Here is a 16,265-nt window from a genome sequence, read left to right as displayed (position 1 = left end):
GAAAGTGAAAGTGACGTTTTCTTGGGAATTCTTTTCGAGGGCGATGAAAATCGACTGCACGTAGTCCGGCTTCGGCGGCTTGGATGAGCTCCGATTAATTACTTCGGGTTTTATTTCCATTAGTTTTCGGCGAGTAGAATAGAATTCGACGTTTAGGTTATATTCAGAGTTAGATTAGAACGTAGAATTAGTTGGCAATGAAGCGTCACAACCTGTTTTGCTTGGTATTGAATGAAACTTCCTTTCTCGAGCTAGAACCTTTTTCTGCTTCGGTTGTTTTCCCGCTCTCCGTTCTTGCCAACGGTTGGCGTCGGTTGGAAGTTTGTCCCGATTAAGATAATGGTGCAGCCGTCAAACAGATAAGAATCCAACACGGTCTCTCCCTCTTTCTCTAATTCTAGTAAAGAAAAGAGACGGATGAAGTAAAAAAATCATGTGCGAGATTGTCGGTTCGAAGCTGAACATGGGTTATCAGTTTGACAGTTAACATCGTATGAACGAACTTCAAGTGAATAGGCCGAATTCGATTCACGGCTCATTCCTAGCTATAATTCGAGAAGAACCCGACTCGGCAACTTCGACGCCGAATTCGAATCTTGGCAGTCCTAAAACTAATGACGAATCGACGATCCCCACGCATGGCTTGCATCAACGTTTCTTCCCATCTTCTCTCCATCTGGGCTCTTCCAGGTTTACCGGTGACGTGAACGCTTATTCAGAGCTTAAAAAATGCCAGAGTGAGATTACGTGCAAGCGTCCGAAACAGGAAGATGGGAAGACCCTTTTGGCGTCTTTTCTGATTCGGTCTGGGAACGAAAATAAGGTCAAGAAAGCACTCGCAGTCGCCGCTCATCAAAGATGAAAATCCCGCATCAGCAAAGCAATTTCCTTTGCTTTCCCCCACTTCCTTTCTGATCTTTCTATCCAAGAAAAGAAGAATCGTGACGCACAGCTCTTTAATGATCTTTCTCCAGCTTTTGCCGATTCTGCAGCAGTAGTATTTCCTATTTTCGGCAAACAGACGAAGCCGCCAAAGCCCCGGAAGGTCGAGCAATCTGTCGCAGCATCCATCAGTTCTTACTTCATTTAGCGAAAAGTAGTCAGCAAACGCTCGAGTTTCCACACTCGAGTTCATACCTTACACCGCGAAACTCAACTTGTATATAACATGGATGATCATAATCGTTTAAAGATTTCCGGGAGATGTACGATCAACATCCGTGCAGACATGTCTATGCTCGAATCACAAATTAACAGAGAGTTCTTTCTAGTCGAAAAGGCTTCAGAAGAGCTCGAAAGTGCATTCTATCCAGTCGTCGGATGGTTTTCGCTGAACTTTGCTTATCGATGTTGCGAAACAAGGTGTTAATTTCAACCACCAATCTTATCTTTTGCGTCAGGATTGACTAAGCGCGATGTTCCCGAAGAGACTCTGCGTCGACCTGGGGAAAAAGAAGCTCATGCTGCAACTCCCGCTACGACTTTCCACAAACTTACGATTCAAGACTCGACTTCTTTTTCTTCTGTCTTAGTGGAAAATACTCGGTGGGATTGTCGTATGTTCGTCCCACGAGCAGTGTCGTGACGTCTGATGTCCTTTTGCCTTTTGCGGCTGGATGGAATTACACTGTCATCTTCATCATCAATCAAGAAATCACTATCGAAAGAGACAAAAATTTCTCAAGTTGCCTTGCGGTTGGGAGATTCCCTTTGGTCCAACGACGTCATACTCTCATGGCCGAAAAGGCTTTGGCGCTCTACGAGGCTATGCAGACGCAGCGCTACGACAATTTCATGTTATAATGTCTCCATGATCACACCAACTTTCGGCCCTCGAACTTATCCTAAAGGACAAAGGTAAGGATTAGCAAGATACTTAAATTAGCTAATGAGATTAGGGTTCGTAAAGTAGCGATTGGGGAGTGGTTTTGATTGATGATTCTCTCTTCACTCATCACTGAAATCACGGGCCCTCGCATGCGATCAGCGAGGCCGCTAAGACCTGGGGCAAGGGCCTTCGCGGCCACGAGCGAGCGACCCATGCCCGGTCGCGCCACGTAAGACGATCGGTGTCCATATCAATGATTTTATTTCAAAATTGGTCAAATGGATTAAATTGATTCCAACACAAAAATGTTTAGGATTAAATTGATTCAAACGAAAGGTTTAAGATTGAATTGCTACTAATGCAATATGTTTATGATTTTTTTTTGTACTTTTTTCCAACGAAGAACTTAGCCCGAAACAAAGCAGACAATCCCTGATAGATGGGGGGGCCAAAGTACGACCCGCTTTTCCGATGAATGCGATAGAACGTGCAAAATTCATGTGCCGGGAATGATCTATCGGAATTCGAAAGAAGAGCAACAACAAAAAAAAAAACCAGCTATGAAAAAGATGTAGATAAAAGGCGCTTTGGGACCCAGAGACAAGAACCATATCTTGATAAGGCAGCGATAAAAGCCATCCCTACACAACATTAAACCTTTGCCATCTCCAATGGTCGCTTCCACACCTTATCATCAACATCCTCTCTCTCTCTCTCTTCCTTCGACCTTTGTTTTGCCCATAATCTATTCGTTTCTCACTTTTTCTTTGCTTATGAAAAGAAGCAACTTCCTTAATACCTCCTCGTTCTTGTCTTTTAAGTTCTCAATTTGCCCTCGGGAATAATTGTTCAAAAAATCCTAAACGTATTATATGACGGCTAATTCGATCAGAAAATTTTCAATTGTGCCAATTTAGTCCTAAAACTTTTGAAGATTTGCCAATTCGGTCCTAATCGTCTCAATCGTGCCAATTTAGTCCTAAATGTTTTGATGATTTGCCAATTTAATGCTAAACCTTTTGAAATTTTATAACTTTAGCCCTAAATCTATTATTTGACTAATTGGGTAAAAAGATTATATTGATAAATTGTTAACAGGTTTAGGAGTAAATTGACAAAACTTCGAAAGATTTAAGATCAAATTGGTGCAATTGAAAAGTTTAAAACTGAATTGGCTACCGCACAATATGTTTAGAATTTTTTAGACAATTTTCCAATCCTTCTTCTTGTGACAACCTTCCTATGGCCTTTCCCCACATCGCCCTTTGTCTTCAAGAAAAGGGTGCTTGTATGGTGTCTAATTTGCTGTAGTGGGATGACGCATTACTTCAATTTACAAAAACACAAAGGGATGAAGGGAAAAGGGAATTCACAAAAGGATATGAGCGAACATGTAAAGGAGGAGGAAAGGATTCCTACTGTGATAAAAGTGGGGAAAGGGGAAAAGGAAAGGTGAAAAATCTTATCCACGGGGCTCTGTGCATGGCGTGTAGCGCATCAATGTGAGGCCCCTCCGCCGATGTTGACATGAGTGTAGGTTTTCTAAGGAAGGCACGAAAATAAAGGGATGGGGAGAGTGTTCTTATTGATAAGCAGTGACCATACTCACATTGCTTATGCAAAAATGTGAATTGAAGTTGGGAAAAGCTCCAAGTACGAAACGAGGGCGAGATTACGATATTCGAGTAGATGGGTGTTGTTTTGGAAGAAAACATGAGTGCAAAGGTGACGGGTACACAACCATACGACATCCATCGTGTCGTGAATAGTTGGTCTTTAACTATCACGGATGCCTTAGGTTTCAAGAAGTAAAGTAGAATGGTAACTGTGAGTAGACCCTTCATTCGGAATTGATATTCAAATGAAAAACTTCGCGTCGAAGGTTTTGCTACGCAAAGTTTTGCTATAATTGGATGTCCTGACGAAAATTAGACTCTTTACAGCATGGGGCACTTTTTCGAGTACTATTTAGGATTCTTCTTTTCAAATTTATAATTTATGTGTTTTGTGTTTTGCAATTCGTTCATTCGGTATGTTTAAAATAACTCGCCGATCTGTTTAGGGGCACCTATGAAAAATGTTTTTCCGATGTAGTTCCAATCTTTTCTTTTGCCTTTAACCTTTAACCATGGCCAATCCTTTTGGAGACATCCGATCATAAAATCTCTTGATTTTTCATGTCGAGGTTATATTTCTCTAACTTTAACCGATTCTACATAATTGTCTAATCTATGAGTAGTCTCGGGATTAACTTCTATCGTACATAGGACAGCCTTTCCAATATGAGACGAGTTGAATTAGAAAACCCAAAAGGGGGGAAAAAACGAGAAAGAAATTGTCTGTCACAAAATAAGACAACACTAGATGTCCCACTTGGAAAATGAGAGGGGAGGGTCGAGCATGGACCGATCCAAATGGTGGGAGAAGGAACCCAATGGACTTTGCACGGAAGTTTTACATATAAATAAAAGTTCGTTTGCCCTGCAACAAACACTGATTTCAAAAATATTTTCTGAGAATTATTATTTGTATTGCTTATAAAAATAAATAAATAAAAATTATTTTTATCACCAACAAAAATATTTAGACATAAGCTATTTATCGATAGTGAAAACGGTTGAGATGCACATGTGAGTTATGTTAGAGGAGTCACATATTAAATAATTGATGTGATGTAAATCAGTTAATATATTCAAGTTGGCCTATAACTTATTGGCTTAAGTTTTTTAGTGAAGTTGGATTCAACCGACTATGTTAATGGGCTCAGACTTGGGTTCTTTCTTGGCGATCTCTCCAAATAAGGTGTCAAAATTTTGCTATGCGGTCATAACAAATAATATCGGGGTTGATTGTTAATTGGTGGCCTACTCAAAAAAATATATTGGTGTTTGGTGATAGACTTCATAGTTTGGAGGACTTATCTGGTTGAATATATATTTCTCGTTATGTCATCTTTGAAGAAACTAAGTTTCCTCACTCCCACATTACTCCCACTCATTCTTCACATACTCGACCTCATAATCTCGATTTCTTTGGAGTCATTCAAACCGATCAATGCTCATTGTGGTCCTTCCACCACTTCAAATGTCATTCACACATCCAACAACACCTCCTCAGCGCCTTCTTCATCAACAACTAAGCCTACTTTTAGTGGTAAACTTTATGATCAAGGATGAAGTTCAGCATTGGAGATCCAGGTTGGGATAAGTTGATGTAAGAGGATACTTGAACTAAGGGGTAGCAAACAAACACCGGTACAGAGAAAGAGATCAAGGATGAAGTTGAGCGTTGGAGATTCAAGTTGGGATAAGTTGATGCAAGAGAATGCTTGAATTAAGGGGGAGCAAGTAAACACAAGAGCTGACATGTGAGGAGGAGATTGTTGAGATGTATGTGTGATTTGTGTATCTAAGTTAGTCTCTAACTCAGTGACTTAAGCTTTTGAGTGAAGGTGGGTCCAACTAGATATGTTGAGGGGCTCGGACTTGAGCTCCCTTTTGACCCTAAGTGAAGGTATCGAATTTACATTACGCGCTCACAACAAAAACATTTTCCATCGACTAATTATTGCAAACTTTACAAGTACTCATCTTCATGAAGATATTCTTTAAATCATTTATTTTCACAAAATAAACGGAGTTTGAGGGTGCGTTTATTTCGCGAAAAATGAATGATTTTGAAAATATTTTTCTAAAAATAATCGTTCATGAATAATTAGTCAATAAGAAATGTCTTCAATATTGACAACAATCTATGTATAAATATATTCATAGATGATGATAATATTATTTGTTCATATATTTTTGTAAGCGATCAAAAATTATATATTTTAAATTGTTTGTTTTTCGTGAAACGAACGTACGCTAAAATTATGAAAAGATTGGTCCGATTGGGCAATTGGAGATAGTAAATGCTGTTGAGACGTCACCCACGCGAATCTATTCACGTGCACCTCCATCTTTCTTGTCTTCGGGTCAAAAAGGAGTCAGGCATGAAAGATGGGAAGCTTGTACACAATATTCCACTCTTAAGTCAATGGACAAGCGAATGGAAACCGAGTGACTCACCAAGGGCCGAAATGTTTCAAAAGAAAGCTGACGACTAGCCATGGCCAAAAGGTCGGCGAGGCCCGCCGACGCCAAATCACGAGAGGGCGACCCTTGTCCGGGCCACGAGGTCAACCTCATCCACAGGTTAAAGGAAAAGAAAAGAAAAATATAAAAAAAAATTTAACAAATATTTTTTGAAAAATGCAAAATTTATCTACGTCGGCACCAATCATGACATGTAAAATGGTTGGCATCCACACCAGCGATTTCCGATCAAAATTATCGGAAATGATTACATTGAAAATTTGTAAAAAGGTTTGAGACTAGCTTGGCAAATCGTAAAAAAGATGTATGACTAAATTGTCAAAATTTAAAAAAAATAGAAATAAATTGACAAATTGTCAGAAAATGTATAACTAAATTGACACAATTGAAATGTGATCATATAATAGCTTAGGATTTTTTAGACCTTCTCCGCCTCACCGTCCCGACTCTCCGTATTGATTCTTTTTTTTTTTATATAAATTCTATTTTTTTATGCTTACAAACTAAAAAATTGATGTTAATTCTAAGTAGATTTTTTGTCAAAGTGGTCAATATTTTTTGAGTTCCCAATAGAACCGCATTAATAATCGTATAATTTATTTTTCTATTGTCCACAGTTTTGTGGAGAAAATTTTAACTAAAAACCTAAAGTGCTCTTATTTTCTCAAATAAGGACGTGGAATGTACATTGTTTTAAAGAATGATCTAAAGCGTTCTCAGAATTTCGAAGAAAAGCCTGATCAAGGACATTTTAGTCATTTATTCTTTTTCTTTTCTACTTTCCCTTTTTTTTTATTTTTTCTTTTGCTTTTTCCCTTCCTTCTCACCGGTGGATGATCTTAGGTGATGGCCAACTAGATACTGGCGAGAAGGGAAAAAAAAAAAAAAAAGAAAAAAAATTATGAAAAATGTCTTTTTAGATAATTCTTTGAAATAAAGAGGGTATTTTATGTCATTATTTGAAATTTTTCCTAATTTTGTGTTAGATGCATTAATTTTCCATTCTTAAAATTGGCGGGTCCAACCGGACGGGGCGGGTTGCCCCGCATCAGGTGGGGTTGGGAGCTCTGACTAACGGGTCGGGATTTGGCGCTTTTCGATGCACCGTACTGTGGGGAACACGAGAACGTGCTGTGGGCACGAGGAGGGCGATTGAGCGGACACGTGGCGCCTCGTATGCGAATCTCCCAGCAAATTACATGCCACCACGTGTGACCCGGTCAATTCCCCATTATCGTGCCCCCTCTAAATTTACTGTATTTGTCGGACTTATCAAGTCGTTCCCGTCTTTCGAGGTACGTAACAGAAAATGAAGACTCTGGCCAATCCCGTGACGTCATCAGTTTTGACATTCATTTCACTGCAGTTGCACAATATCGCCAATTGAAAAATATCATTCCCTCACGAAAAATTAATTAATTAGTAAAACACCAGTCGAGATTCGCGAGAAAACGACACTAATGGTTGATGAATTTGATCCGTTGTGTAATATCATTCTTAAATTTTTCTTTTTTTTTTCGATGTAATTTTTTAAATTTTTGATAAATATTCAATTTAATCTATTTTCTTTCAAATAACCTAATCTATTGACTATATTAAAATCCACTAATTTTCTTTCCATTACTTTTTTTTTGTCCGATCTTTCCATTACTTTAAGTTTACGGAATTTATTGATTTGTCATCTAATCCCGTAAGTTTGAACAATGAACAAAAAGATAATGTTACCACCATGGACGATATTCAATTCTTGATAACATGGATAATTAATTTTTTTCGAAACGAACAAATTAAAATGATTATGAAGCAAATTCACGTGTAATGTTTTTTTTTTTTTTACTTTTAAATGTAACTGATTGGTAACCAAATTAGCAAATTCCATTTACATGAATTAATGGAATGTCTATACTAAACATTTTCATGTAATCCAGAGACTAAATTGAATATGTATCGAATGTGTGTATGTATATGTATTAGATAAATTAAAATTTTAAGGACAACATTGCACATTAGGCCAAAGTTTAAGGACAATTTGTGTCGTTTTCCCTATTATTAAAAGTTGCCCCCATGAGCACTCAAAGGTAAAGTGTACGTCCACTCTCCCACCTAACGGTCTATTGAATGGATTCCATTAAACAATCGAATGAGAGATTACAAAAAGATGTGATGATTTGAATACAAGTACTTCAATAGAAGCAAGTGGTGCCTCTACTAGGTTATGTCACTCAACACACTTAAATTATGTATTATACCTCTCACCATATCTCACTTATAAGCTCGAGTAAATGATTAGGATAAGGACCTAACATCCAAAAAAACTTCAACTTTAGCATTTATGACAATTATATCCAAATTTTTTTTTGTCTCATAAAAATCATCAACTTTTACTTTTGTCCCAATTCTACCAATCTAATACCCACAAAAGCCCTCAACTTTAGCATATGTCCTAATTATATTCAAAAATTTGTTGTCTCATAAAAAACTCTCAACTTTTACATTTATCTCAATTCTACCACTATCGGGCTTCCGTTCGTAATCATTATTAGTTAATCCTACGTGGCTTGAGTTTTCTCGCCGAACTTAACAATGAATCTTCAAAATTTAAAAACAAGTAGATTTCGGAACGACGAGGTTTTAGATCGTTAGTGCAACTATCTCTACATTTGTTTTTTGGGCTGCTGAGTGCCGAAAAGAACACGAAACGTGCCGTTTTGAGTGAATCTATGTCTTCCGACAATATGTAAGGGAAGCAAACTATAGAAGAGAAGTTCGGGACTTTTTTCATGTCAACTTTACTAAGGTGTAATTCATTAACAACATGAAAATGCCACATAAGATTAACTACTGGTGATTATGGACGGAATGTTAACAATGGTATAATTGGGACAAAAGTAGCAATTGGAGGTTTTTTATGAACAAAAAAAGAGTTTTGGAAATAATTGGGACATGTGCTAAAGTTGTGGTTTTTTGGTACTAAGCCGGTATAATTGAGACAAAAGCAAAAGTTTTGAGTAGAATTGGGACAAATGTAGAAGTAAGAATTTTTTATTAGACAAAAAAAAGTTATAGATAGAATTGTCACAAACGCTAGTGTTGGAGTTTTTTTTTTTTTTTGGGCTTTAGAATAAGATGGATGATGGTCTTTGGATCTCTCTTGCTTCTCTTCGAATCTTGTATTTTATATATATTCCTCGCCACCCAAGCTTCCTACTAGACAGAACTACACTAAGAATCAATCTTCAAACTAGCCGTTGGCAAATTGATGGATAAGAATCATGTAGCCATTGAAATTGAAGACATTAGAGATTTGAGAAAAATTATTTGCCCATACATTCAATCAAGCTTCTAATAAAGAAAATTATTTACAATGTGATTGCTAATCAATCAAAATTCTTCATATAAAAAATTATGCAAATATCTTTTATATTGTTGGTTAGTCAATTTAACTTAGAAACAAAATTCTAACCAGATTATTAACCATTAGTGAGGGATATTTCTTCTAATAAACAAATAAGAATAAGATTGTATTAACGATGAGGATTACAAGAAGATCGAAATATATCTCGTCGTAGACATCTCGTATGAGTCTGTCTCTATTCGCGAATCTTGCTTCTATCGGAAGATAAGCGTCAAGCATATTAAGTGTATAAGGCATAAATATATATTTGTAGAAAATGCTCGTAGTAATTAACAGAGTCTTTTCAACGTAGAATGACAATTTTGTTTCCTTCAAAATCTAAGACAACTTCTCAACATAATGAAGTTCAGTTTCGACCTCGAATTTCATATTTCAAATTCAACGCGTCAATTTTGTCCGAGTCATTGAATTATGGATTTCGTTAATCGGAGCAGATTTGATTGTCACTACTTTGTCTTTTAAAATAATAAAACAGATTGAACCCTAAAGTGACGACACCAATCTTGCTTCATGATACTGGAAATTGAGATCAATGGCGAGGTTAAAAACATTTCTAGTGCAAGTGTATGATAATTGAGATCAATAGCGAATCATGGTGAAAAACAAGATGCCTTGGAGATATTTGTCGCTTTCGGACAAGACATTTTTCTCTCGGGATTGCAAAGGTTTGCGCTTTATGCAGCTGTCAAAAAGTAAAAAAAAAAAAAAAAGTGACCCAATTACCACATTCCACGTCACCAATTTGTTTCCCTTTTGTTTGACCTTTTGTCTGTTGGAAATTCTCTGAAGTTTCTTAGTCATTTTTTCCTTTCTCACAATTAACAGAGCACCATGAATCAAGTCCAGAAAGAGCCCTGTTTGAACAGGGGAGATGCCACTAGACCCACAAAAAAAAAAAAAACAGGGGAGATGCTCTTGATGCGGGTGATTATCGATCCGATATTGTCTGGACTCGTTCGGTTATATCGGACAAATTACATATCATCCTCTGGACCCCTCGTCAGGAATGCGATGAGATATAAATTTTCCCGTAGGAGTATATTTAGCTACATCTTTACCCTGTAAATCATCCAAAAACTGTAAGGTGTAAATTTGGCTACATTTCCCATCTGAGTCTCATGGCATTTGCTGATTATTTTAATGCCAGTGCATTGTACCAGAAGGGGAAGCAAAGCAAGGGCAGGGGATTGAGATTCTCCCACCACCCACTGGGCTCTGCCTCCTTCCATCCCCACTCTCTTTTCTCAGGAACAGAACCCCAAAAGAGAGAGAAAAAAAAATCAACCGCAGTTGGCAGAGTTTTCTTCTGCAATTCTCCGGAGGCGGTGGAGGCTCGGTGTTTTGAGGGCGCAGATCTCAAACCCGCTCTTCATTCCTCCGTCTCTCTCTCTCTCGCCCGCGCGCGCTCTGCCACCAACCCCTCCAGGAAGCCCTGCCTCGTCCTCTGTTCTTCTAGCTTTCTCTCAAAAGTTCTTCCTTTCTCATCACCCGTCGATCTGTCTCGCCCAGTTCTTTAACATACATTGTGTTTCACTTCGTTCATTGCTTTGCTTACTCGAAAAGGCCCACTTCAACTTCTTGGTAGAGCAAATCTGGACTCATTTTGCTTCAATCCGCTTATTGGGTAAGGAGATTTCCATTGCTGTAGGAATGAAGGGAGGTAGTTCCGACACGAGGATGCTTAGCTTCTTCGCCAATTCTCTCACTGTGCTCTCCTCCAGCCTTGTTTTCCTCGCCATTTTCAGAGGTGTGTAACATGGATTTTTACTCCCTTATCGCTTATTGACTTGTTATATGAGCTCCGTTCCATGCATTGTCCTGATAAACTTTTGGGACAGGTGCTTCTGGGGCGACTTTCACATTTGTGAACAAGTGTGACTTCTCAATCTGGCCTGGGATCCTATCTAGTGCGGGCAGTCCCAAGCTGGGCAGCACCGGATTCGAGTTGTCTAAAGGCAGCTCAAGGTCCTTTCAGGCACCGACAGGGTGGTCCGGCCGCTTCTGGGGGCGTAGCGGCTGCGATTTCGACGGCTCAGGCCGTGGCTCATGTGCCACCGGGGACTGCGGCTCTGGTGAGGTTGAATGCAACGGAGCTGGCGCAACACCGCCGGCTACTTTGGCAGAGTTCACGCTCGGCTCTGGCTCTCAGGACTTCTATGACGTGAGCCTGGTCGATGGGTACAATTTGCCAATGATTGTTGAAGGCACTGGTGATTCAGGTACATGCAGTGAAGTTTCTTGATTTTGAGGATTTACCCACATGTTTTTTCTTGATTTTCAGGGGAATTACAACTTTTCCTTTTTCATTCATTCGATTAAGTGTGAGAAAACAGATCAGCTGAATCCAGGAAGAACTCTCTCTCTTAAATGTGTAGAGTAAGTTTAGTAAAGAATGGATTTTTTTCCTCTGTGATGGAGACTGTCAGCTGAAAAGTCAAGAATGTAAGACCTATCGTTTGTAGCTCTGAATTTTTCCATCTGCAATCAGTTCACCAACACACCGTGTTGCGACCCTGTTAAAATCGACGTTGAGATGAGGTGGTTACACTACTTAAACTGAAATCAACGAACAAATTAAGCTTGAGATGTTTACAGCACTACCAAATCAACAGACTTCCCTACCAATTTACATGCGAATCGCAGTTTTTTCCTTCTCAAGTTATACTTATTGGTGATTCTTGTGTCAACCTTAGGTGCCTGCCCCGCCACCGGGTGTGTGACGGACCTGAACCTGCAGTGCCCGAAGGAGCTGAAGGCGGAGGATGGCGGGGCGTGCAAGAGTGCCTGCGAGGCTTTCGGGAGACCGGAGTACTGCTGCAGTGGCCCATACAGCTCGCCCGCCACCTGCAAACCCTCAATGTACTCCCAGATATTCAAGACAGCTTGCCCCAGATCATATAGCTATGCTTATGATGACGCCACTAGTACTTTCACTTGCAGTGATGCTGATTATACCATTACATTTTGTCCCACCTCTCCAAGGTAAGTCTGTTTTGTTCTTCTATCACTTTGATTGAATATGTTTCTTTTTCATGAGGTTGTAATTATCTGGTTGAAGGAAAGTTTTCAATAGGAAAATCACAATTTCTTTTCATCCTTTCGGAATCTGTATGAAACGGGAGGAGATTGTAAGCTCACGAGTGTCTACCATTCTTTACTGATCTCAAGCAACAATGACACCGGAAATCATGACAAAGTTACAAAAGATGCGTAATCAATCTGTCACATCTACTTTTTTTCTAAAACGAAATGGGAAGTTGGAAAGAAAAGATGGATTTGCAAAAGTTACTGTGGAACAATTGACATCAAAACCTTTTCAAGATTGAAGGGACCTTCGTTTCTCTAATTTTTCCCCATAACTTCCCTATGATGCCCTGTTAGTGTATGCTGCAAGCAAAACTAGGCTTTCAATTGACATCATTTGATGTGGAATTTCATTTCCCGTGCAGCCAAAAATCCGCCACAGATTCTTCTCCTCCGAAGGCAACCGGAACAACGGAGAAGCCGGATTCGGGGTCGGGATCCATGTCTGAGTCCGGGTCTGGGTCTGTGTCGGATCCTGCGCCGGTTCAGGAGACTGCATTTGCCACTTCATGGCTGGCCGATTTGGCAACTGGTGACTCTACTAGAACCCAGCCTCCCACAGCCGTTCAATTAGCATTTTCTCTTGCAGTCTCTCTCACCCTCCTCACCATCTCACACTTGTAGTCCCTCGCTCTTTCTTTCACTTTCGTCCCACTTCCTTGCCCAACAAGAGCACAGAAAAAAAAAAAAAAGATTCCCAAAACACAGAGAAAGACTTCTGGTGTGATGGGTCTGTGCTTAGAGTGGAAAAAAAAATTGGCGCAATCCAGATTGTAAACCTCTCACTTCCCATTTCTGCATAATTAATGATAATCATACAGAGGCATTAGATTAAAGCATTCATTTCGAAAAGAGAAGAAAAGATGTCTCTTTTTTGTTTTTTTCGGCGGTCCTTTTGATTTGTTTCAACTTGTCTATGGGACTGACTGAGCCACTATGCTTGCTAGCTTGGGAGTAAAAGCAAAGGAATCAAGTTGCAAAGCAAACATTTTGGACCCGGAAAAAGGAAAAGAAGGGGGAAACAATAAAAAGGAAGCAAATGTCTGAAATTTTGATGCTCTTTCTTTACTCTTTCTTTTATAATTGGTGGGAGGGAATGTGAGGATGAGAAAGTGAATGCTTTTTGGTGGAGAATCTGAGTGGGTGGGTGGAGTGGATGTGGAAGTGGAAGTCCACTTTGCCAGAATTCCAAGCCTCATTGAATAAATCTATGATCTGTCTCTCTAAGCTGAGGAGGAGGAGGAGGACTTGGGACTATGCCTTTGCTTTTGCTTCAAGCTTTGCTCTATGGAGTGAAGTGGAATAGTGTGGCAATCCAGCAATATAGTTTGACTGAAAACCACTTTATTCACCTTGGTACGTGGAGCTGAATTTTTGTAATTACGTCGATGATTGTGGTCCTTAACTATCGCAAAAATACGTTAGACCGATAGCCATAGGACTTGAATTACGACAATAACCCAAAACCTAAGTGTGAAATTCTTTTCCCTGAATCGAAGAGGATCCAATCTTAGTTCTAGTGATCTTCTTACTCAAAATTTGCAGTTGGATGAAATGAAAGGTAAGACCTTGGGCAACATGTTCAACTTAAAGTTGCAAACTTGCAGGGGGGACCAAATTTAGAAAAGATCAGGTTGGACTTTCTTTTATGCCAAAACTATCTGCACAAGAGATATAAAGAGCGGATGGGAGATGTTTTTGGGGGCGGGGGTTAAATAATGTGGCACTGACCTTATTATTCCTTCTCATTGCAATCATTAAGATGTTGATACGCATTAGTGCCGAGCCATTTCCTCTCAAGTGCTCCGTTGATATCTGGCATTCTCAGATTTTTCAAATCCCATAATGATGTCCGCAACACGCATTGGCAACTTGAAGTTGATGGGAAGAATTCAAGAAAAATCTCAGTTCGGTCCTTGCCATCTTGAGCTTAGTGGAGGTCGGCAGGACATGGTTGCAAGGACCATCGCATACTTCAACATCAATCTAATGTCCTTTCACTGTCCTTAACCACGACAGGCAATGGTGTAATGAGAACAGCGATCGCGCTGTTTGTCAGTACGGTTTGCTCGGATTGTGACAGTCACTCGGAGTGAAAAAGCGAGCCTTTTACTGCACTCATCAATCATGACTATACTCATGAAACTTTCTTAACAGTGAGGCCCTCAGCTTTCATTGTCATGCATCCCCCCGTGAAAATTTTCTGAAAACTACATGCTCGTGGGTCGGTCGACTGTACAAGGTTAGAGATGATGCAGACATCGTTGTTGCTTTGACAAGGAAACAAACATGGACATATGCGGAAGAACAAAGCAAAGGGAAATAGCAAAAAAGGTGAAAAGGCCAAATGCAAGGAGGCACCACCAAGACGTGACATTGGATTCCAGTTTCTTGCCCCCACATTTTGTGGGGTTGAATTGAACCGAGCTGAAAAGGAAAAATCAAGACAACAGCAACTTTCTTTTTTTTTTTTGGTTGGAGATAAGAGAGGGTTGGCTTTCAATCCTTTTCAATGTCTATTACCTTTTGCAAAATGAACCAATATTGTTTGAGCGCAAGTGCATGGAGGAAGTGAGAGAATCTAATGACTGATTTCATCAGTAGCTCAGTATTACCTCATCGTCATCGCTGCATCCGAGGGTTTCCGTTAGATATCTGGTTCGATAACTACGTTCGACACATCTAGATTATACTATGTGTGCCCTTGAAACTGTGGAGCTCATTTGATTGGATGACTTGTGACCCTCCGACATACATAAAGTGCTTCGGCTCTATAAAGCACTCAGTTTGAAGCCTATGAAGCACCAACACTAGCCAGGGGTTTATGTGTCGTGTCCGACACTCCGACACTCTCCAAACACTCTCCGACATACGGCCAACCTATGGTCAGCGCTCTAGACACGCTAACAACACACGAATCCGGCATCTTAACATGAGCATGGGCCAATTCTAAACATTTTCAATAAATTAGGGATCAAAATGTAAATTTTTCAAAAATATATATACTTAAGTCATATACCCAAACACCTCAAAATTAATATACTTAGCTAGAAAAAGGAGAAAAAGAAACTCATAGCTGATATAATTTATCATGTAGAAAAATATATATTTAATATACAACGTGTCCCAATGTGTCGGAATTCTCTATTTTTTTAGAATGATGTGTCGTGTCGTGTCGTGTCATGTTGTGTTGCGCATCTCGTGTTGGTGTCGGTACTACTTAGTTTGAAGGTCGATGCCCATGGTCATGGTGCGTGCGCAATAGCTCGCTGCCTCTGCACCTGGATTTGGATACAATGCCCCCCTTTTCGCTCTTCCAGAAAAAAAGGATAAGTCTCAAAGTGATGCAATTAGGGCTTGCGAACTCGGAATAAGCCGTTGATCGAAACACACGGCTACGGCTATGTCGTGACGAATGGCCTTTTTTTTTTTTTATAGTTTCAGTGGCGTTTTCGTAATTTTATGTTCCTTAATGTAATTAGGGTTAACACCATATAAAAGGGTGTTTTAGGGTTTCGAAGACGACGGACTTTTTGATATTATTCTATCGATTTGATAATCGTATTTGAGAGAACATATTGTTCCTCATTATCAATTCCAATTCTCCTGTTTAGCCAATTTCCGTTTGCGTTTCGGCATCAATTGGTATCAGAGCACGGGTTGCCTTGGATCAATGGCTGAACAGAATCGTGGTGGTCGTGGACGGCGGGCTCGTGGTGGTCGGGGACGTGGAATCGTTCTCGAAGCGGATGAACAACCGCGTCTAAGAGACCAACGAGACGTAGAGATTGAAGAACAGAGAAGGCGAATCCAGGATTTGGAGTGACAACTTGCGGATGCGAGA

General features: G+C 39.7%; 1 protein-coding gene across 1 annotated transcript; it reads left to right on the top strand.

Annotated features, from left to right (window-relative positions):
- Positions 1-10,434: 10,434 nt before the first annotated feature.
- On the top strand, positions 10,435-13,278 carry LOC115728318 (thaumatin-like protein 1). The gene is made up of 5 exons (XM_030658671.2): positions 10,435-10,684; positions 10,986-11,084; positions 11,176-11,556; positions 12,031-12,319; positions 12,787-13,278. Exons 1-5 carry the CDS (start codon positions 10,456-10,458, stop codon positions 13,043-13,045), a joined length of 1,257 nt encoding a protein of 418 aa, XP_030514531.2. The 5' UTR covers positions 10,435-10,455; the 3' UTR covers positions 13,046-13,278.
- The last annotated feature ends 2,987 nt before the right edge of the window (positions 13,279-16,265 follow it).

Source organism: Rhodamnia argentea, chromosome 8 (assembly GCF_020921035.1).
Source record: "Rhodamnia argentea isolate NSW1041297 chromosome 8, ASM2092103v1, whole genome shotgun sequence".
Taxonomy (NCBI): domain Eukaryota; kingdom Viridiplantae; phylum Streptophyta; class Magnoliopsida; order Myrtales; family Myrtaceae; genus Rhodamnia; species Rhodamnia argentea.
This window is presented reverse-complemented; position numbering and strand designations above follow the sequence as displayed.